This window comes from Bos mutus, chromosome X, assembly GCF_027580195.1.
Source record: "Bos mutus isolate GX-2022 chromosome X, NWIPB_WYAK_1.1, whole genome shotgun sequence".
Taxonomy (NCBI): domain Eukaryota; kingdom Metazoa; phylum Chordata; class Mammalia; order Artiodactyla; family Bovidae; genus Bos; species Bos mutus.
This window is the reverse complement of record NC_091646.1, coordinates 122,672,818-122,694,321: the sequence shown is the minus strand read 5'-3', so window position 1 is coordinate 122,694,321 and position 21,504 is coordinate 122,672,818. Positions and strand designations below refer to the sequence as shown.

The window sequence follows — 21,504 nt, the reverse complement described above, 5'->3', positions numbered from 1 at the left end:
CCAGCTCTGTGGAGATCGGGGTGGGTCCCTCTAGAACCTGTTCACTGGCCTGACCCTCTCAGGGGCCTTACCTTTAAGAGAATCTTACTTTCCTAAAAGAATCCCCTTCAGTCCCCACCCCAGGACTTGCTTCTACCAGCTCCATGTTGTCTGAAATTGAAATTCCCAATTACACACTTGGATTGGTGCCAAAAGCCATCATCTGACACTAATATCTGAATTTTTTAAAAATTGCTGTTTTCTCCAATTATAAATGGAATATGTGCATAGTGTATAATTTTTCAAAGCCATAAAATGATAACAACAAAACAAAGTCAACTATAACCTTACCGTGCGGAGACAACACTATTAGTATTTTGGTAGCTTTCCCTTCAGGCTTTTTCTATAAATAGACTGCCTAGTTCACATTACATGTAGTAATGCATTCTGCTTATTTCACTAAACATTATATTCCATGTGGCTATTTTGATTGTTGTAGAATCTTCCATTGCACTGCAGTTCATGATTTACTGAATCAATTCCTTAGCAATGGGTAATTAGTTTTCAAATCATTTCCTCTCTCTCTGTTGTTGTTTTATTAAGGAGGAGCGCTGCACAAACATCTTTGCATACGCTCTACATCCAGTGAATTTAGCAGGTTCTCTGGGCAGCTCCTCAACTGGGCCCTAGAGGAAGGGATTAAGGCCCAGGGCAGGGAGGTCTGCTGGCAGAAGGGTGGAGATGAGGGGTGTGGAGGGCACAAGGTACTTGCAGGGCACAGAAAGCCTGGGTGGGGGAAGCAAATGCTGAGCAGCAGCCAGGAGGGAAGGAGGCGAAGGACAGGGTCGTAAAGGTTGCAGTAAACAAGCCAGTGCTGAGGGCCTTGGCCAGGCGCTGCCAGGACCTGAGAGCCACCACCTAGACCATGGCTCCATCCTAGACACTGAAGCCAGCTCAGGAGGCAACACTGGAGCAGGCTGAAGCTGTGAAAGAACAATCAAAGGCTTGCTGACTCTGGTTCTCCACCTTGGCTGTGGAGAAGAGCCACCTGGACAATTAAAAATAAAAAGGCTCCTGCCTGGCTCCCGCCGTGGGACTGACTGGGTTAGTCTGGGGTTTCAGTCTAGGCCAGGCAGGCTCCCCGTCTCCCCAGGCTTATTAGGATGTTTGTAGCAGAGGTGGGGGGCAGGGAAGGGGGTGAGTCAGGACTTAAGCAAGCGGAGGAGAGGAGAGGGCACTGGGCCAAGGGCCACCAGGGGGGTGGCAGAGGTTCTAGGGTCCAGTGAGGCATCGGGAGTCAGGCTCCTCACAGGGTGGGTCCCCTGCTGACCTGGTGGGTGGGCAACAGAGGTGATCAGGTGGTAACCACAGTGGTCACAGGGGTGACAAGTCAGAAATGTGGCAGCTGGGGTGAGAGAGAGGCACTCGAGGAGCCCAGCATGCAGAGCAGGGCAGGAGGTGGGACAAGGGGAGTTGGTGGGGTGGCCTCGGGACCCCTTACAACAGACCCAGAACATCTTCTGGTGTGCAGACCAGGCAGCACCCGGGAATTTTCTGTTGGACTCCATCTGTGCTCCTGACCCACCCTCCGAAGCCTGCTGAAAGAATGAAGGCCCCAGGGGAGTTGAGAGTTTGACATCGTTTGAGACAGTGGTCTGTCCTAAATCACACTTTCCAAATGACTCAGAGGGCTGGTCTGTGTGTGGCACATGACTGTGAGCCCCAGGAGGGCAGGAACCCGTCTTCGTGCTCTCACACTCAACCAGGCATACTGGCGGTCCGGTGAATGAAGGAACACACGAGCAAGCCCACAGATGAACCAACTCTCTGAAGAAAGAACTCTGATTACAGGCATGCAGCTTATAGAGTGGGGGCTGCTGGTGGGCTGCGAGGAGCAGCTTGGTTGTGATGGGGAGTGGTGGGCAGCCTTTGGTGCCAGGGCTGCAGAGACAGCCCAGCCGGCCCATCCATGCTGTTTCACTGGCTGAGGTCTGCACTAAAAAAGCCCCACACAAGCTGAAGCCTGGCCACTCAGCAAGCAGCCTCAGTCGGCATCCCCATGACAGATGGCCCTGAAGAGCATCTCGTCTCTGTCACTCCACAATACAAGCAGGGCTGAGGCCTGTAGGGGAGCCTCACTCTTAACCTCCTCACACAGACTCAGCTATGTGGAACTTTCTACAGTTGGAGCTCGTAAAAAGCACTTTGGGGAAATAACAAACAAAACCAAAGTGCCAGAAAGAAGAAGATGCACCAAAGATGAGGTCACTTGTTGAAAAGGGAACCTCAGACCTTGAACTTCAACTCACTTCTGCTTTCGGACAATGGAGGGGGCAGCTCTTCAGCACTGTAACATAAATTTTCAGTGGCACAGAGCATGCTCTCATGACTGTGGCCGGGGGAGCTGAGATTAAGGCAGAATTTCCATGACTAACCCATTGTGGTGTGAAGAAAATGTCCCAATTTTCATGGTGGTTTTGAAATGAATCAGGCTGAAACCTGATATGAGCTTTCTCAGCCTGGCTAGGAATTTTTCCTCTTAATAAAAAATGGTTTTAATGCCCATAAGCCAATCCAAAACTCTGGAACTGGCAAAGGTGGGGTATTTTTTTTAAAGTTAGTTTCATAAGGATGAGAGGTCCTGAGCTTTTCTGATACTTGGAAGACGAACCCTCTGCAGACATACGGGGATAATTCATGCTGGACATGGAGTCAGCTTGGAAATGCCTTTGGACTCTTCACGGCACAAGGAGTTGCCCATTTTCCATAAGTTTCAGTCACACCCTATTTAGTTCAATTAGAAAATGTGGGCTCATTTTCCACTGATGGGAGGGATGGTACCAGTGACCACAGGCAACCTGAAACACACCCACTGAAAACATGGAGGAGAGTCAACAGCCTGAGGCGGGCCAGTGGCACCAAAGGAAATGTTTGTGAGCTCCTACGTGGCTCTGCTTACTTACTGTAGTTTGCTGCTCTAGACTCGAGAATGAGTCCTGGAATAGAAGTTTCCTACATCTGAAGCTTGGCAGCATTGCTCCCTCCCAATATCTCTGGAAACCACACCATCCCTGCATGTCCTGTCAAGGACCATTAAAGCTGCAGGAACTTCTTACATGGAACCATGGAAATGAATTTCTCACTCCAAGTCCTGTACCATCCCACAAGCTGCTGCCAGAGAGAGATGTGTAAAGTGAAGATCTGAGTATGCTCCTTTGCTGCTTCAAGTCCTTCCTGAGTGCCAATGAAATCCTGCTGCCTTCATGTGGCCGATGCACCTCTGTCCCTCAGGTGATTCCTCCTCTCCCCTCCCCTCTCCTCTCCTCCCTTCCCCTGGGGCCACCAAGGCTTGGCTTGGCAACTAAGATCTCTTCCAAGAATCCAGACTGCACTCTAAACTGACCTGAGTGCTCCCTAGAGACTCATCACTCCAATGTCAATGTTCAGCACCCTGAACTAACAGTCTCTGTTGGCCTATCTATCTCCCTCATCAGCCAAGGAAGAAGCCATGGCTTCTACCTCTGTTCTTCCCAGGCCTAGCACCATACCTGGCTTGCAGTGAGTGTTCAATAAATGATTGTTGAATAAATGAACAAACAACCTTTCTGGGCTTTGGTTTTCCCACCAGAGGGGGGGGGGTGGGAAAGGAGACAGTTATCTGAGCTATCAGCTCTGCACGGTTATTCTTTAATAAATGAGAGATTATGTGAAAACCCTTTCAGATCACGCAGGTAGAATTTTGTTTTCAGATGCCAATGATGGAGCTGTGGGACCTGGGAGCAGAAATTTAAGAGCAAGGCTAAATCTTTTAAAAAAAGAAAACCAAGCCACAACAAGATTTTTCTTTTTTTAAGATTTAAGATGAGAAAACTCTAAACCCACAGGGCCGCAGGTATATTCTCTACAAAGAAGAAGCATCTCAAGGTAGTCTGGTCAGGAGGAAATCTCACCCTGCGTGAAAATCCTTTGACTCATGTGAAAAATCTGTGCAGACTGCAAAGATGGGCCTGTTATGAGGGGTCAATGAACACCTGCATCAGCTGAGTCACCAACTGAAAAATTCTCATTTAAGCAATGATTAGATTCTGTGGGAAAATAAGCCCTCCAAAATGTGTATGGATATAGCAGATTTGCTGTTTTGTTTTCATTTATCAACTAGGGTGAAGTTTTCAAGATACAGGCGGCGGCTGCTGCTGCTGCCGCTAAGTCGCTTCAGTCGTGTCCGACTCTGTGTGACCCCAGAGACGGCAGCCCACCAGGCTCCCCCATCCCTGGGATTCTCCAGGCAAAACACTGGAGTGGGTTGCCATTTCCTTCTCCAATGCATGAAAGTGAAAAGTGAAAGTGAAATCGCTCAGTCATGTCCGACTCTTAGTGACCCCATGGACTGCAGTCTACCAAGCTCCTCCATCCATGGGATTTTCCAGGCAAGAGTACTGGAGTGGGGTGCCATTGCCTTCTCCAATACAGGCGGCTAGGAGTAAACAAACGTGAGCTACCGGTCAGCCACCCTACTACTCCACCCTTCATGAGAGTGTGCTCATCCAGCCCTCCCAAAAACCCATGCCAAGCAGGCTACTCTATTCCATAAACGAGACAGGGAGGTCACAGGTTAGACAACATTATCAAGGTCACAGTCAGAAAGTGGCAGGGTGCACTCTTAGATTCACGCTGGTGACATTCTTTCCATTACAGAGCACTGGACAGACAGCAGTGTTCCTACTGGACCTTCCTTCTCATCCAACTGATAGTGAGTTCTGAGAATTGTTCCTCCATCAAGAGCAAGATGCCAGAAAATGTAATTTGTGTGTGTGTAGAAATAACTCTGTGCTCTGAGAAGAAGCTGCCTTTGTTCTATTTTATTTAAATGTGCTCTTAAAAGGACTGAAAAGGGGGCTGGCTTCTTTAAAGAAATCTCTGGCAAGAAATATAAGGCGTGAGGCAAGTTAAGGGGGAATGTTGGTCTATTCACTGCAGAGTAACTTTTACATGGAAACTTGTAGCTCAAGAATAAAAAGAGGGAGATAAAGTTTGTTTACTCATTCACTTAAACATTTGTTAAGTAACTACTGTGTGCCAGACACAGGGAAAGTTCTGAGAATAAAAGGACAATCACTTATAACACTACTATCCATTAAAACTTGCTGGGATGATGGAAACTGGCTATATCTGCACTATCCAATATGGTGCCACTAGCCCTGTGTGGCTAACTGAGCACACAGAACATGGCTAAGTGTGATGATTTAAATTAAATTTAAATAGCTACATGGGGCTAGCAACAATGAAGATCTCTAACGTGATCCTACATCGTGCTATTTCTTCTCGCATGTGCTCAGCTCCTTCATTCAGTACACAGTTCCTAAGTGAGACCTGTGAGCCAGGCTCTGGGTTAGGCATAGGGGTGGGGTGGGGGGCGGTGTGCAGCGATGAACAAAACAGCCGTGGGCTCCACCCCATGGAGCTCAGAGCCTCTGGAGAGAGACAGGATTTTACAGACATAATTACAAATTCTGCTAGCTAATACGAGAGACAGGTATAAGATGAAATTAGCAGTGACAGTCTGGTGACCTAATTGAGATCAGCAGAAGGGATCTGGGAAGGGGGTAGGGTACATCTTCCTGAAGTCTAGCACAGAGAAGTAAAGAGCTTCACGTGCATCCATAGCCAGCAACGTGGGGGGAGGGGGGATGTAACACTTCACTTTTGCATTCTGTTAAAAATTGCTCACTACAGGCCCAAATTTGTCATTGAAAATGATTTAGCAAATAATGTATCTATTAGAAATTGTAGTTATGTTAGTAAATACTAACATATTGTAAACTGGCGCAACCTTTATGTAATGCTGTTTGGCAATATCTGTCACAAAATGTAAATGTGTACACCCTCAGATATTCTGCTTCTAGAAATTAACCCATAGCAATGTTTCTATTCATGTAGAATGACATATTCATGAGGCTAGGGGCATTCAGACTGTTTACCAGTGTTCCTCCTAAAATAATTTAAAAAATCTATGTACTCCCTCACACAGGTTAAGTTGACATCTAAATTTTTCACAAATTTTAGTCACACAATTTCTATTATAATATAGAAATTATAATTTACTATATATATTACATAATATAATTTATATATTATAAACATTGATATCTTAAAATATAACTATTGCTCTCTTGAATATATTCAATGTAAATCTGATACCATACCAATTTAACAACCACCATCATCCATTTAAAAAATCATGAATAAGTTCTTCTTTAATGGTTGGAAATTCTGCACCATTCCTTTCCCTTTTTGAATTCATATATCCATCATACTTCCACTGCTGAATTTTATTCTAATGTAGTATGTTTTATGCTTTTGTTAATTTTATCCATTGTTAATTTTTCATCTCTTCCTGCCATATGAACATGTATATAAACTGAAAATAACTTTTTCATTTCCTGAAATCATAAGGCTCTAGGTATAAAAATGACTTTTTTCTGGATTGACCTATCATTATTACTATGAAAATGATCAAAACATATGTATACACATTTTGATAAGGAATTTAATAGCATAACAAGTAGAATTTTATTTGGCATCTCCCTCAATCACTTCATGTGTATTTATATTCAGCTTGATATTGATTCTATTCCTATTTTCCACTTTATAGATATAAGTGCCAAGAAACTCTGTTAACACAAAAATAAGTAGACAGGAATGGAAAGAATTTTGTTATCACAATGTCACTTAATTCTTTGAAGTCCTTCCAAGTTACATACCAAAAATCAGACAGTGGGCTAACATCAAGAACTATTTTTAACTATCTATCAATGAACAACTCAGTGGGTACCTCCTTCAATTTGGATGGAAGCAAGAGGATTAGAAACCAACTGGCTTGTAAATGGATGTGTTTTTTTGGTCCAGTCAATAGAGTCTTTTATTTAATCAAGTCTAACACCAATCTCAGAATTATTTCTGAGTTTCCACCAGAGGTTTTTGTACCCCTGGAGTGGGCAAGAGATTGGCTATACCACATGAGGTGAGAGAGGGCAAATGAGACAGGGGAGTGAGAAAGGAAAAGCAGCGTGACATCAGGACTCTCAGGAGATGAGTCTGAAGAAGAGTACATAAGAAGACAAGGTGCTATCTGTGGCCTGGGAGATCTCTATGGTCCCCCAAGGTTCATGTTTGCAGATCATTGTCCTAAGGTGATCTTTGCAACATTGCCCAAAATGAACAGGTTACAGTAGAATCACACAATGGAACATCATGCAGCCTTTAAAAATATAAGGTTGATCTATGTGACTTTTGCAGAAAGATGTCAAACACACATTATTTAGTACAAAAGAACAAGTAAGGACTAGAACTGTATTTCAACATGATAACATTTTAAAAACCTCCATCCAATCACAGAAAGACTTCTAAAAGTGTGTACACCAAGTTAACAGTGATTATCTCAGGAAGAGGCTGAGATTCTAGGGAATTTCCCTAACTTCCTACGTTCTTTCATTTTTTTAAGTGAGCGCCTTTTCCCCTTTGTGGGGTGGGAAAAAGCTGTTTAATATAAAAAGACAACTGAGCAAATCACATATGAAAAGATCTCTGATACAGTTGTCAAAATTTCAGCTGATTTATGTGTTCAAGAACTTTCCTAATTTCTGATAACAGGAGTCATGGTAAGAATGAAGGGTGATATGTGGTTCTCTCTTACCGAACCACAGCTATACCAACTACCACTCTGAAAGAACCTGTTTTGTTTCAGCCACGTCACATCATTAGCTCTAAATTCTACAACAACCCTCTGAGGCAGGTGGGCATTAGTAACTAACCCTGTCATATAGAAGAGGAAAAAGGAGCTCAGAGTCTCTTAACCCAGATTGCGGAGCTAGGAATTCAAATCCAAGTGCCCTTATCTGAAAACCCACGGTCTATGTAACACACCACCACTTTCCTCAGTGGTTCTGTGGGATTATCTTGCCTCCATATAAGGGTTTTCTCTGGTACTCAAACTTATTTTGGATGACAAACATCCCACCTTTTACATTTTTCTGTAAGAATTTGGGTGAAAAAATCATAATGAGTATTTTAAAGGTGAATGAATTTTTAAACTTCATAAAAAGTTCTGCCTAAACTGTTATGCCCTTAATTCTTAATGATTTAAATTTCCAGATGGCCAGCAAATCTCTTATAAGCAAGAATCTTTAGGCCAAAGAAAACCCTGGATGAGAACTCAGAAAGGAGAAAATTATCAATTCTGGGTTTAAGGAACTAACAGAACTAGAGGAAGTGAGGCAAAGAGACAAATGAAAGAACAAGCTATTTAATCTTACAGAGGATTCAGCGGTTACCAGCAGAGCAGTTTTCTCAACGTCCAGAAAACTCAGCTAAAATAAACAGATTGAGTCAGAAAAATAAGACTACAGGGCTGAACTGGGCCCCTTGGATCAGTTCCTCTAAGCCCCTGGTTTAAGGATAAAAAAAAACAAGCTCCTAAGAGGCTGACACCCTGCTGATGGCTCACTTCAGTGGGATGAGCCGCAGGCAGGCAGAGGGTGCATGTTCTTTGAACAGGGCATTTCTTCTTCAACAGTGGTTAGAGAAAGAGGAGTGGAGGGCAGTCAAAGTAGCAAATTCTAATGCACATGTGAAAGAGTATCTCAATGTCCAGAATATGTACTCCAAAGCACATCAAGTGCCAAAATGATGCTGAGAGCAAAACTCGAGGAGGAAGTTCCTCCTGGCTGAAGCACTTGTTCTACTGTGCTGGGCAGAGCTGCTAGAAGGATTGGCAGGCCCCCATACTCCAGTCGTGGGCAAAGGCAGAGGACAGAGGTACTAAGTATTTTAAATGCCCTTACGATTCTGACATTCCATGAGTGATTTTTTTTAAAACAACTGGCAATTATATCTCTATAAAAAATTAAGCTAATTGTTCATTTCTGGGTGCTGAGTTTTTACCCCAGCTTCAATACCTGCCTCTGTCTGGGGCCTTTCATTTGCCCCCACCTGTTTCCTCCTCCTACACCGCATCTCTGCAGACCTGTGCTAGACCAGTAGTTTTCCAAGGTCACTCCCAAGAACTGGTATGCATTCGTAACAACAAAGTTATCTCCAAAGCACACGTCAAGTGCCAAGAAAAAGAAGGTCAACGTGGTGAGTCTCCCAGTAAGCCAAGTATGTTCAATTTTTAAATTGGAGATTATCTCCTACCAGATGATGGCATTTGTTTTTTTAAATGTGCTTCATTAGTCAAATAAAAATGAGCAGTCCTTCAAATTAAAAGGCTTTAGTGGGGGAACTGGGATAAATGAGTCTGTGAAATTCCAAAGATTGTAAACCACCTCGAGAGAAAGGACTCAGGCCTGGAGAGGTGGAGAGTGCCACGATAGGTCATTGGGAAGCTAAATAAAGATCTTCTGACTTGAAACTAGGGCTTGTTGTTCACTGACACCTCACCCTTAGCTTGTCACCACCAGATCCAATTCCCTTCAAATGGGCCCCCCAAGCTTACTCCACAAGAGCTCATCACTTTTGTCACTGAATGAACCAAAGGCAGTGGGAGGGAGAGTGGGCTGAGGTTCCCAGCCCACGCCTTCCCAAGAGTCCATGACTAGAAGGAGTTTGAGAACTCAGATTTCCTCCTTCATAAAGCATTTGTCCAGAATGCTTTTAGTATGACAAAGGGGTACTTGAGCATGGTTTTCTGGCAAGTTGTGTATCCTTCTGGATATTTACAAGTCAAATGGAAGCCAGACAGGGCTCTGCCAGTCCATGAATCCACAGCCAGTGGGTGGAAGGGCCATCACAGGCCAAGTAAATGCCATGTGCAATCTGAGCGCTGACCGTCACTTGCTCCCTTCTTACCTGAACATTCAGTCGCAGCGCAGAGGCCTCAGTGGGCACACTGTGTATGTAACAGAGGTTACTATATTGTCTCTTTGCTGTGATATAGACTACTTTGAACCTACGGGGTATCCCTTTGCATTTATATTCTTAAAGCTGAAAATGGTCCCAGCATGTAGTGAAAGCAGAGGCGGTGAAGCAGCTGGGCTGAACGAAGAGTGCCAGGCCCTGTCCAGAGAGGGAGGGGAGGGCATAAAGCCCCGGCACACAGGTGGACTTCTGGGGCTGGCTACAAGTCCACACAGCAAGCGGACATTGTGACCCTCTTGCAGCCAAGACCCATCTGAAGGATGCTTGCTGCACACCCAAATGTTCCCCTCTCTCATCTGACCAGTCACTCACTCTTCCTTGGGGCAGGCTGATGGCTGTGGGTGGCTCGGGCAGGAGGGTACTGTTCGTTCTCTGTTTTAGAATAATTCACACTCCCAAATACCTTGCTCCTGGGAGGTTATGCACTGGTTATCATCGTCACCCCCACTTGGCTTTGTTTAACCTCCACCTGTGTCTCTAGAGTATTCACGAAGCTTTTCCTACTAGCACTGTGAATGTTTACTGCTTTCATGCTTATCAGATGTCACGAGGTCAAAGGAGTCTGTGGCACCCATCAAAGCACAAACCTAACAATGCGACAGACTGCCAAAGGCCAGGGTTGCCCTGTGAGGGGGCCAAGCTGGCGGAAGTGAGCACCTCAGTTTTGGTCTGGACTGATGTTTCTAACGGTGAAGATCTGGCAGTGGAACATCTGGGATCAGAGTTGTAGAAGTGCCGAGAAGGACAAGGCCTGCCATCAGCCTGTCTTCTCTAAGATTGGCTGTGAGTCCTAAGAATCTTAGATGTGAGGTCGGGAACCAGGGGAAGAGGTAATGCAGGGGGTACCCAGACAGAGAGCCTTTTATGAGCCAAGGCTAAGTCCAGAAGCACGGGGTGGAAACCAAAACTGGTCAGAGGGACTGACTAGGTTCAAGACCCACCAATTAGAAGTTCAATCTGTTTCCCTTCCTTGGTATAAAGTGTTCGATCCTAAGTACAATCTCTTTTGCTTTTGTCGTCACACTTGCTTCCCAAATTATCCTGATATGACTTGAAGTTTAATCCTCACTGGTGTCCCCGGATAGGAGCAGAGCTCCGCACATGCAGACCCCACAGCCTCATGTGCAGAGTTGACGGTGACACAGCAGGTATCACATCTTCCTTTCCTCTGTACAGGTCATGCTGGCCACTGTCCTGATCCCAAAGGTCACGTCTGAAGGTCACTGGTAAAGGGACACTGCCTGTCAGAGTGAGCTGGGGCTCTCGAATAAGCTTAGAGATGTGGCTTGCTCACACACAAGTTCAGCCAGGAGACCTTCTGGAACACTCCAAATGTCACTTACGGGGTTCTCTAAGGCAGGCAGGATACAGTATATGTTGTCCTAATAAACCCGAGAAATTGCTCAATGACCTGAAATGCTGCAAGATCCAGTTACTGGACTGGGAGCTCCAAAAGGGGAAATTAAAAATATGAAGTGGAACAAAAAAGAACACAAAAATCAACAGCCCAAAGCTTGGGGACCTAACTCTTCCCCTAAGATCTGTCCAAGAAACCCAAAGAGATGGTTTCTTATGGTAAAAGGCAGAAATTTCAAGTAAGTTAAAAATTTCATCACTTGTTTACAGAGACTTGGGGTCACATTGACAAAAACTTTGTGTTACTGGTCACTATTAAACTGCTTTAAACTATATATAGTCTTCAGCTTTACCACACAAATTTCTAACTTAGCATTGATTAAATTTCATGTTTGTTGTCCTTTTATTTAATGTCCATTTAAACACTGGGTATTAAGTCTTTGGAGAGTAACTAGTCTCAAATATAACACTGTTTGTGTATGAAAATTAAATGCAAATTATATTATTTTTTTATAGGGCAAAGAGAAATGAGTGTCTTTTATAGAGAAAGAGAATGAGTGTCTTCTCAAAGGTCATGGCAACTTCCTTGGTCCATGTTTAGGTGAATAACTTAAATATATTTAATTTTTGGTATCTAAATGCACCAGGTGCCAAAAGCTCTGAAACCATTTTCACATAACGTTTTATAAAGAATCCCAAGAAGCAAGATGAGCTATTCCAGGACCACAAGGCTGCATTCAACTGAGGGGACACTGTCCTTGGCCCAGCTGTTCCCAACTCACCACCTGGCTTTCTCAACTGTGGCGCTACTGACCCTGGCACCAGATTGGTCTTTGCTGTGGGGGTTGCCCTGTGCATTGCAGAACGTTTAACAGCATCCCTGGTCTCCACCCACTAGATGCCAGTAGCATCCCACTCCCACCGTGTTGTAACAAGCAAAACTGTCTCCAGACATTGCCAAATGTCCCCTGGGGAGAATGGCTGAGAACTGCTGATACAGACCAACTTCGTACACAGGAAAATTTGGGCTCTATGGGTCAGGGGGAACTAGCTTCAAATCCAAATCTGCTATTTACCAGGCAGTTAACCTTTCCCAAGTCACTTGACTTTCTTTAGTCCCTGCCCCTTCCTTGTAAAACAAGACATTACACCTCCCTCACAGGGTTGATGATGATGAAAAATATATAAAATATACCAAGCGTTTAGTAGGTACCCAGCGACTATTAACTCCTTTTCTCCTCTCCTTTGCTCACTCCCATTGCTATGAGTTCACCACTATAATCTCAGGATGACAGCAGAGGGAGATGAAGAGAGCGAGTATACACTCTTCATTGCCCTGGAGGAATGATTCTAATACCAGGACGTTATACACACAGCTATTTTACTTGGAAGAAACTATCACAAATTGTACCTCAAAGAAGAATCAAAAAGGTTATAAAGGCATGTTCTACTATAAAAGATTCTGAGAAAGCACTCCTAGGCTTTCCAAACACTTTGTGACGATTCTATCACATACCTGTATTTATGCCAATGCCCGAGTGGGCCCCAATTTAAGAAAACTGTGGGTCTGCTGAAAAAATACAGGGGGAATCAGCTTCCTCAAGGGAACAGGGGATGGCGTCCATGTAAAGAGACCAAAGTGGGAAAAGTATGATGAGATTTGAATAGAATGGAAAACAAGAGTCAAAACAAAGAAGTCAAGCAACTGAAGAGGAATGAGAAAGGCTTTTTTTGAAGTCAGTTAATTGCAACTAGATGGCTTAGTTCCCAGGCTGCTTCACACCTGGAGGCCCGTTGCTATGTGCTTTAGTGGGAGAGGAACAGAAAATCTCCGTAGCATTGAAGTGTAACAAGAAATCCCACCATGCCATGGGAACTACAACATACTGCATAATAAAAGTAAATGTTATGGCACTTGACTTTGCGGCCTATAATCTCCCACTCAATCGGAACAGAGATTCTTCCATCAGCAAGAGAAAACTGGACAATTTAATTTTCCTTTCTATTCATGCACAGGCCTGTTTGGAGCTCATCCATGTATTCCTATTATGCTACTTGAAATATGGCCACATAGTTTGATACAAACAATATCTCAAACTGACATCAGCAAGTCAGCTTTGGACCAACTGATTTCATTCCCAATTATCTTGGGCAGACAGATGCTGGTAGCTGCCCACACGAGACCTGAAAAAGCCACCTTCTCTAATTTAATATTATAATAATTTAAAATTATAGCTTTATTAAGAGGAAACACAGATTCATTTATAGCTACCAACGATGATTTCTAATGGGTTTTAAGGCTGTATTCTGTGATTTCACTGAGGCCCACATTTGGACAGCTTCAATTGTCTGAATCACTAACAAAACATTCTGGTACAGATAATTTCCTTCTTGATTCAAAGCAATGAACAGATGCTACAAAAGCAGATATACAAAAGCAGCCCGGAAGAGGCCCAGCCCCTCGGCAATGTCCTAATCTTGACAGACCCACCTGCAAAGAACGTTTCTGGATTTGGACCTAAGACACTGCTTAAAATCCTCTCCTCCATTGGCCCTGGTGATGCTGTAAGAGCCCACTTTTCCCTTAGGTGTGGGCTTTGCACCAGGTTTAGTCCTCAGTTCTAGGTCCTTCTTTGTCTTTTCTCATGGTAAGGATTTTACTTTTTCCTGACTATCACTTTTAAGCAAACAACATGAAAAATTAGCATCTCTGCCTTTCAGCAGCTCATCAAGTGATTTTACATAATTCTGGAAGACAAGGTGAAGAAGCTGAGAGAGACAGTAGTAGTCTTTACAGAGAAAGCAAGTTGAAGCTCAGAGAGTTGGTGTAAATTACAGAAGGTCACCAAGCCAGGAAGCAGCACAATCAACACTCAATCCCAGGTCCTCAGGTGCCCAGCCCTGCCTTCTCATCTCCTGGAAGGTTCTAATCTCCACTGCAATCCCTGCCCACCTCTCTGGCCTCAGCCTCCACCTTCAATCCACATGGAGCACCGATGCAGGATGTCTGACCACATCTCAATGTCAACATGCTTAAATTAATCATGTTTACCCCAAACCAGTTTCTCCTCTGGATATGTTTATTTCAATCCAAGTCACTCCCCCACCTCAGTCAGTCCCCCAACCCTAAAAACCCTCAGAGCTAACAAATCAGTCTCTCCTCCTCCCCACTCCCAAATCTGATCTGTTCATGAGGACCAATGATCATTCTCTCTCATTGCTGCTCCACAACTATCCCCCTTCTTTCCAATCCTCCTGTGAGCAGCTGGCCTCTGGCTCTCTCTCACTACCTCTCAGGTGAACTATCAACAAACCTGACTCCCTGACACCCATCTACCCTTCATCTGATGGGTTCCACAAAGCTCCACCAGTTATTATCTCAATTTTTAGACTTGATCATGTCACTTCAGTGTCAACCACCCATGGCTCCCACTGCCTATAGAAAAAATGACAAATCCATCCCTCCCAAATTCAGAGCAGCCCTGACTTCCATTTCTGGGTTAGCACCTTGCTCTGTGCCAGGCTGACCGATGCCCAGGATCAGCACTCCCCATGTGACTTTCCTGCCTGCTTCTGCCTTGACTGAAGCGAATTTAACTTCCAGATTCAGGTCAGTCTGTCCCACTTTGCAGAGCCTGCCCTGACATCCTGGACATCATGGAGCAGCTCCAACTCTGATCAGTATTACTTTCTAACACTTAGTTAGCATAGTCAGTGTGACACTTCCCATTTGCTGTCTTGGGGGCCACAACAGACCCAAAGCCCCTGGAAAGTGGGGCCTGTGTACAAGGACCCTGGCATCTGTTGAAATCTTGCACTTGAAGAGTAGATACTCAAGTATTTAGTGGTTGTTGACAAGGCTGCCAATCATTATTTCTGGCAATGCAAATAATATATACATTAAATTATTAGCTTGAGGAATTAGTCTTCTGGGATTAATGTCTTCTTGGAAAAATGAGAGTGAACCAAACATCAGCATCTCTTTCTGGGCTCCCTGATCCATACACAGTATGAAAAGCTTGCATAGGCCAAGCCCCCTCCATCAACGCCCCAGTATTTCCGAACTACATTATCAGACTGAAAATCCTAGGATTCTTATTTTTGCGACAGCCACCTTAGCCATCTTCAGACCCAAAGGAAACAAGGCTTAAGGGCCAATGCCCTTCACAGCAGGGCATAGCCCTGTGCATCCTGGATGTGGGTAACACCTCCTTTCCTGGGGGCTCCCCATGGGACCCTCACTGCCACTTTGCCAATGGGCCAGCCGGCCTTAGCATGGGGCCCAAAGGCTGAACCATAGCAGTGAAACCAGGACTTAATCACGCTCATTCTGATGATTCCTTCTCATTCACAGCCAATGGCTGCTCTGCTCTTTTCTGCCCTTTAACCAGGTCCAAAGCTGTAGCAGGCCAGTGTTGCTATTATTGTTGCATCAGCCCAAGCTGTCAAAAGCTCCTGGTCACACTTCCTGACCAGGCTTCTCAAAGGCTATGAGAGGATGTAAAAGAGTTTCTGAAACCAGGGCAAGTACTTGTGGTGTTTATGGTCACAACAACGTATCGTACTCCCAGGCTGTCATAAGACCGGACCAGACTGCAGGTCAGCAGTTGCAAAGATGCAACTCGATTAGTAGGTTCAGAATAAAACAGCACCCCAAAAAGAGTAACCCCAGGTGATAAGACTGCTCATGATAGGCGCCCCAGTACCTCTTACAAGGCCTGCTAACTGTCAGCCATTTGTTTCTAAATTGAGCAGCCGATGCAAATCATGCTAGAACCTTCCACTTCAAATCAACCCCTGATAGTGGTTGCCAGAGCTTAGGGAAGGGAAGCGGGGCGGGAGGTGTGCTTAGTATTAATAGTTATAAAAAGGCCACAATGAGGGATCCTAGCGGTGATAGAAACGTTCTGCATCTTGACTCTGGTGGTGGATATACAAACCTACACGTGTGACCTAAGCGCAGAGAACTAAACACACACGAGCACTGCTACAACTGAAGAGCCCCACGGGCTGTATCGATGTCAATATCCCGCTGTGACCGTGCACTCTAGTTTCATAAGATGTCACCACTGGAAGACACTGGGCAAAGGGTATGTAGATCTCTCTTCATTGTTTCTTATAATTGTGTGTGAACCTCTATTTCAAAATAAAAAATTTCACTTATAAAAGGCTAATTCCAAAATGTATCCTTCTGGCCATTATGGATACAAATAAAGATGTAAAGATGAAATTAATGTAGTCCCTGAACCCAGACTTCTTCAAAGGGCTATCACCCAAACAGCATGCACTTGACCGCACTCCACCCACGCACACCCCCGCTTCAAGCCCTCGGACTTGTCTACCCACAGGCTCCAGGTACCTTCCCATTTGCCACATGGTGGGATCTTGACCTTAGGAAAACTCATGTTCCAAACTAAGTGGCAATTACTCCACCAAAGCTCATTTTTAACACAAAGTAAAAACACTTAGTGCTGTGTCTACAGTGAATTCTGCCACACGGCATGTCCACCCATTCACCTTTTTACACTAAATACATAAATCGCTGGAAAATATGAATATAAATGCTAATGTCCACTTCTCCAAAAGGTTATCCATCATTTCTTTTCATTAGACCTCGCAAGGAATTTCTCCAAAGGTCAGGGAGAGTAAAAATCCCAGGCATTCTGCTTTAATGTGGAAACCATCCTCACATCCCTTCCTTAGAAAACTGCAACATCAAAACTGACCAAGGGCTGTTAGCTTCGCATTTAAATGGTTGAGTTAGCTGACAGCAGGCCACTGGAAGGGGCAAACCGTGCTCTGCAGCTCCTTTCAAGTTTTGCAAAGAGAACGAAGAATGCTCTCCTTACTCACCAATGTCATTGCTGCGATCTGAGAGGTCCTTGTCCAGCATGCCAGGTATCGAGCTGCCCACCAAGTCGATCTTGGCACCGTCACCCCTACATTAAAGACACAAGTCTTTTAATAATCATTTTGTCAGCTTTCTTGCACACAATTTAAGGGGTATGCTGCGCCTGGGGTGGGTCGCACTGTTTCCTGGGAGGGGGCCAATGGGAGCCGACAAGCTGTCCAACCACGTGGGCCTTGGTGCAAACCAGCCGATACACTGAAAGCCCTCCTCTCCCACACACATTTTCAAAGATGGCTATTTTAATAACGAGTGTTCAGCAAGGCACCTTCAGCCACAAATCCTCCTGCTGGCCCACAGGGTGCGACGCAGGGCCCGCTCCCGCCCCATGGCCAAATAAGCACCAGCGAACGATAACCGGGAGCTTCCCTTTTAAGGAGACAGGAATTTAGCCAGTGCCACTTGTCAAAGGTCGGCTACTTTTAACCTTGAGAAAAAGGGTTTCTGGCCTGGAGCTGAGGCATCAGCCAGGCTGTTGACAGGCACAAGGTGTCAAGTTGAGATCTGGCAGCCTGATGGCTGGCGCTAGGGTGGGGGCCCGTAAAATGAGACAGCTGTTGGGTGGGTGCCCCCAGGCCCGTTGGGACACAAGAGACTTTCCTCTGTATGTGGGCTAGGAGCAGCCCGTTGGGAGGATGTGGACAGGCCTCCAAGATGATGAGAGAAACAGGCCACTCATGCACAGGCAGAAGATTCCTCCAAGTCCCCCCAAAATGGGCAGTTCTGGGGACCCTTTCAGGGACATGAGCCACAAACTAGATTATCCAAGGTCTGTGATGGCAAGTGAAACAGGCAGATCTTTGCTCTTAAAGCAAGAGACTTTGGTCACAACCCCTGTGGTCACCATGTAGCCAAACTACACAAGTAACAGATTCACTCCAGGAGCATTTGTCAAATACCCACCACACTGATGGCTATTGAGTAATGAGAGATACTTGGTAATGAGAGGGCCAAGCCAGGTGGCACCCACTCTGGGGGGGGTGTTTCATGGTCTAAATGGGGGAAAGAGACAGACAGAGAGCCCCAAGCACACATGGCATAGGCTGAGTAAGATACAGGGGCATCTCAGTCTTCAGGGAATCAAGAACTGGGTCAGGACAGATACCTGTGGGCAGGCCATAGGCACACAGAGAAGGTGGCCTTATAGTTGGGCCTTGGAGGAAAAGGGAGAAAGGACATGACAGAGCAAGGGCCCAAGGCATCTGGGAGGGAGGCATCTGGCCAGGGAGTCTCAGGGCTGAAGTCTGAGGTCCCCAGAGAGCAGTGAAAGGACAAAGGTTGGCAAAGGTCAGTTGGCAAAGGTCAATGGTGCTGGGCTGAGTTCCATGGGGTTTGGTGTGTCCTGGAGGCAATGGGGATAGAAGAAAGCTGAAGCTGGCAACCCATGAACCTGGAGGTAAGAGGCAGACTTCTGGGTTCCTCACTCAAGAAGAGGTGATGGGGGTGGCATTCGGTGTGACACGCATATCCTTGTGACAGTGGAGAAGGCCCAGGAGAAAGAGGTCAGCTTCCCTCAGCTCCCAGATGAACAAGACTGACTCTCAACCTCAAGAGCCCTTGCCAGAAGATGAGCAGAGGTGAGAACTCCACGGGACCAGGGCTAGGCTAGATGGCTTGGTCCCCACCAAGAGGAAAGACAACTTGAGGACTGTGTGAGAGCAGGAGACTGCCTCGCCTCAACCCTCAAGGTTGTGGGACCCCTGGGCCGAGTTTCCACAGGTAACCCCCCCCCACACACACACATCCCCTGGCTACTGAAGCCCAGGTCCCACAAGCACACACGCCTGGACAGACGCTGAGCCAACTGGAGTGGCAGGATTGAGGACTTTTATTTCAAAACACTTTACTGGCAGGGCTCCTGCATCTGCTAATTTGAATGTGACCTTCTGAATGAAATGTTTTAGAAATACATTTCTTACTCTTAGTAAGAAAGCACTTTCATTTTTAAAAATTCTTGAGGGTTCTTAATCTTGTTACTTGGTAGCTATGGAGCTGGAATGATTTGGGGCTGTCATCTTCCCGATTCCCGGACTAAACTCAAGTCGTGCTCACAGCCAGCCAACTCTGTCCTTTGGGAACACACCAAGGACTAAAACTTACGAGAACACATGTTCTGTCCGGGGAAAGACGTCACTCAGGCAAGGAAGGTCCAGTTAATTCCACTAGCCTTTTTTTCTTTTGGCCAAAGGGGAAGATGATTGGAGGTGACACTGCAGAGACGGTCAGGGCAAAGGTGGGGGTATTGGAGGTGCAGGTGGGGGGAGGAACTTTGTACATCAGTGAACCACATGTATGTCAGAACAACTCAGCTGTTTCTGAACACATGGCTTATTCGTGCATTTTGGGAACTGTGAATCTTGTAGCTACCATTTCCCTCTTTGGTCTGACACATGGAAGCTTCCAGTCCAACATGAGCCTCTCCCGAGGGGCTGTGGAACACTCTATGTGCATTACTGTGCTCATCTGATCTTGGGCTGTATTATCTGCCCTTATTTCCACTTTACTGTCACCCTTTTAACTATTTTATTCTTTTATATGCATTTTCGAAAGTTACCTCCAAGCCTTTTGGGACCAGGGCAGGGTAAAAAGTAGTAATTTTTCAGAATGGGGTATATATTCATAGCATTTGAAACATTCATCTGGGGGTCTATGCTAAAGAGATAGTCTGAAATACACAAATGGGTTCTGTGGATCAAGATGTTTCTCACAGCATTATCTATAAAATAGGAAAACTGAAAAGAACTGGAATTTCTCATAAATAGGGGAACAGTTTAAAAACTATGATATTTGATGGACTTTGATATAACCATTAAAACGATATGTATTAAGTAGTTCATGACAACAGGGACAAATGCTTATGTTACAATGTCAACTAAAAAACACGAGTTAAAATTGACATACACCTTACTTCACAGCCACCCACATGCCCTTCTGATATATTAGGAAGAGGGATTTTTTATTTTAAGGCTAGAAGAACATGTATTTAGAATGGCTATTCCTGGGGATTCTGATGGGTGATTTCTAGCACCAGCCCAGCACTTAGTACATGGCAGGAACTCAAAAATACTTGTGGAATGAATGAACATTTGCCTTTTTTTTCATGAAATGGGAATGCATTATGTATTTATAAGAATCACACTTTTCCCCAAAAGACATAAAGTTGTACAACATTCAGTATGATCACACCTATGTAAAAGCGATAGAAAACAAACCGAGTCATACATAGGAAAAAGATGGGCAAGAAACAGTTTGAAATGTTAATAGCAGTTGTCTCCAGGATAAGCCTATAGGTGAATTTTTCCTTCCTTTGAAAGTTCACTCTTTTTTTGTTTAAAGTTCACTTTCAATAAAAGATGCATACAATTCAGGCAGCTTCTGTTCACTCCCATTTCTCCCCAGTAGTATCATCTAGGTAAAAGACAAGACTGCCTGGCCCCTACCTACAAACTCTCCTTTAAGGATCTCTGGGATCCAGGGGCCTCTGTGATCCCCTGTGACCACACCTGGAACTCACCTGGGAACCAGCTGTGGCGGGGGTGGGTGGGTAGTAGAGTTAGAAAGCCTCCACTGACAGGGCCAGGTGATGAGACGCGTCCGCCCAAAGAAATAGGAAACAGCACCCGTGAATGACCCCTCCCCAGATTCTAAAGTGCCTGCCATATTCTGACAGGAAGAAGACTGGAACACCCCCATCTCTAAATGAGCTCTGATCCCTCATGCCAAGAGCAGACACAGGCTTTCAGCTGAAATTATCTTCTACACAGGGCCAGAAGCAAGCCTATTTTGAAAACACAGTAGGTGCAGTTTAAAAAAGGTGCTGATCCTTCCAAGTAGGGAAGCTGCAGCTGGTGTTTTGACAGTGTTCAGACTGTGGGTGTGGAAGCGTTTTACAATGTCTATTTGTAAATGCCTTTCACTGTATTTATAGATGCTTACAACAAAGCTAATGAATTTCAGTTCTGAAAAATAGCACAATTTCTGAAATTCTCCAAAGCACATGTTTGGAGCGGCTGACACCCAATGAGGCTGCAGCCCTCCATGGTCCCCGTTCTCCTCCAGTCTGCCCAACACATGGGCACCATTTTGGCAAAAAGGATGTTACTAAATTCAACAAAAGAGGAAAGAGCTCATCCTTTTGTAGTTTACTAGCTCCCGTGAGGATTATTTTTTATGGTGAGTTTCTATGCCCATGGCTGTTAAATAAAAGGAGAAAATAGAAGAAAGCAGGCATATCCGCACATAGCCAACAATGTCGGAATGTGACCCTCACTCAACTCTGATTTTTAAACCAAAATAATGTTATTTTTCTTGTATTTCTTCAGCGGATTTGATTATGGACACTTAAA

The 21,504-nt window shown here is 45.0% G+C and overlaps 1 protein-coding gene across 3 annotated transcripts in view; it reads right to left on the bottom strand.

Moving 5' to 3' along the window:
• SH3KBP1 (SH3 domain containing kinase binding protein 1) overlaps positions 1 to 21,504 on the bottom strand; it is a 332,811-nt gene that overhangs the window by 17,240 nt on the left and 294,067 nt on the right. For all 3 annotated transcript variants that reach the window (XM_070365436.1, XM_070365437.1, XM_005897720.2), the window contains one exon: positions 17,104 to 17,189. In XM_070365436.1, the coding sequence (XP_070221537.1) occupies positions 17,104 to 17,189 (86 nt within the window). The remainder of the gene's footprint in view (positions 1 to 17,103; positions 17,190 to 21,504) is intronic.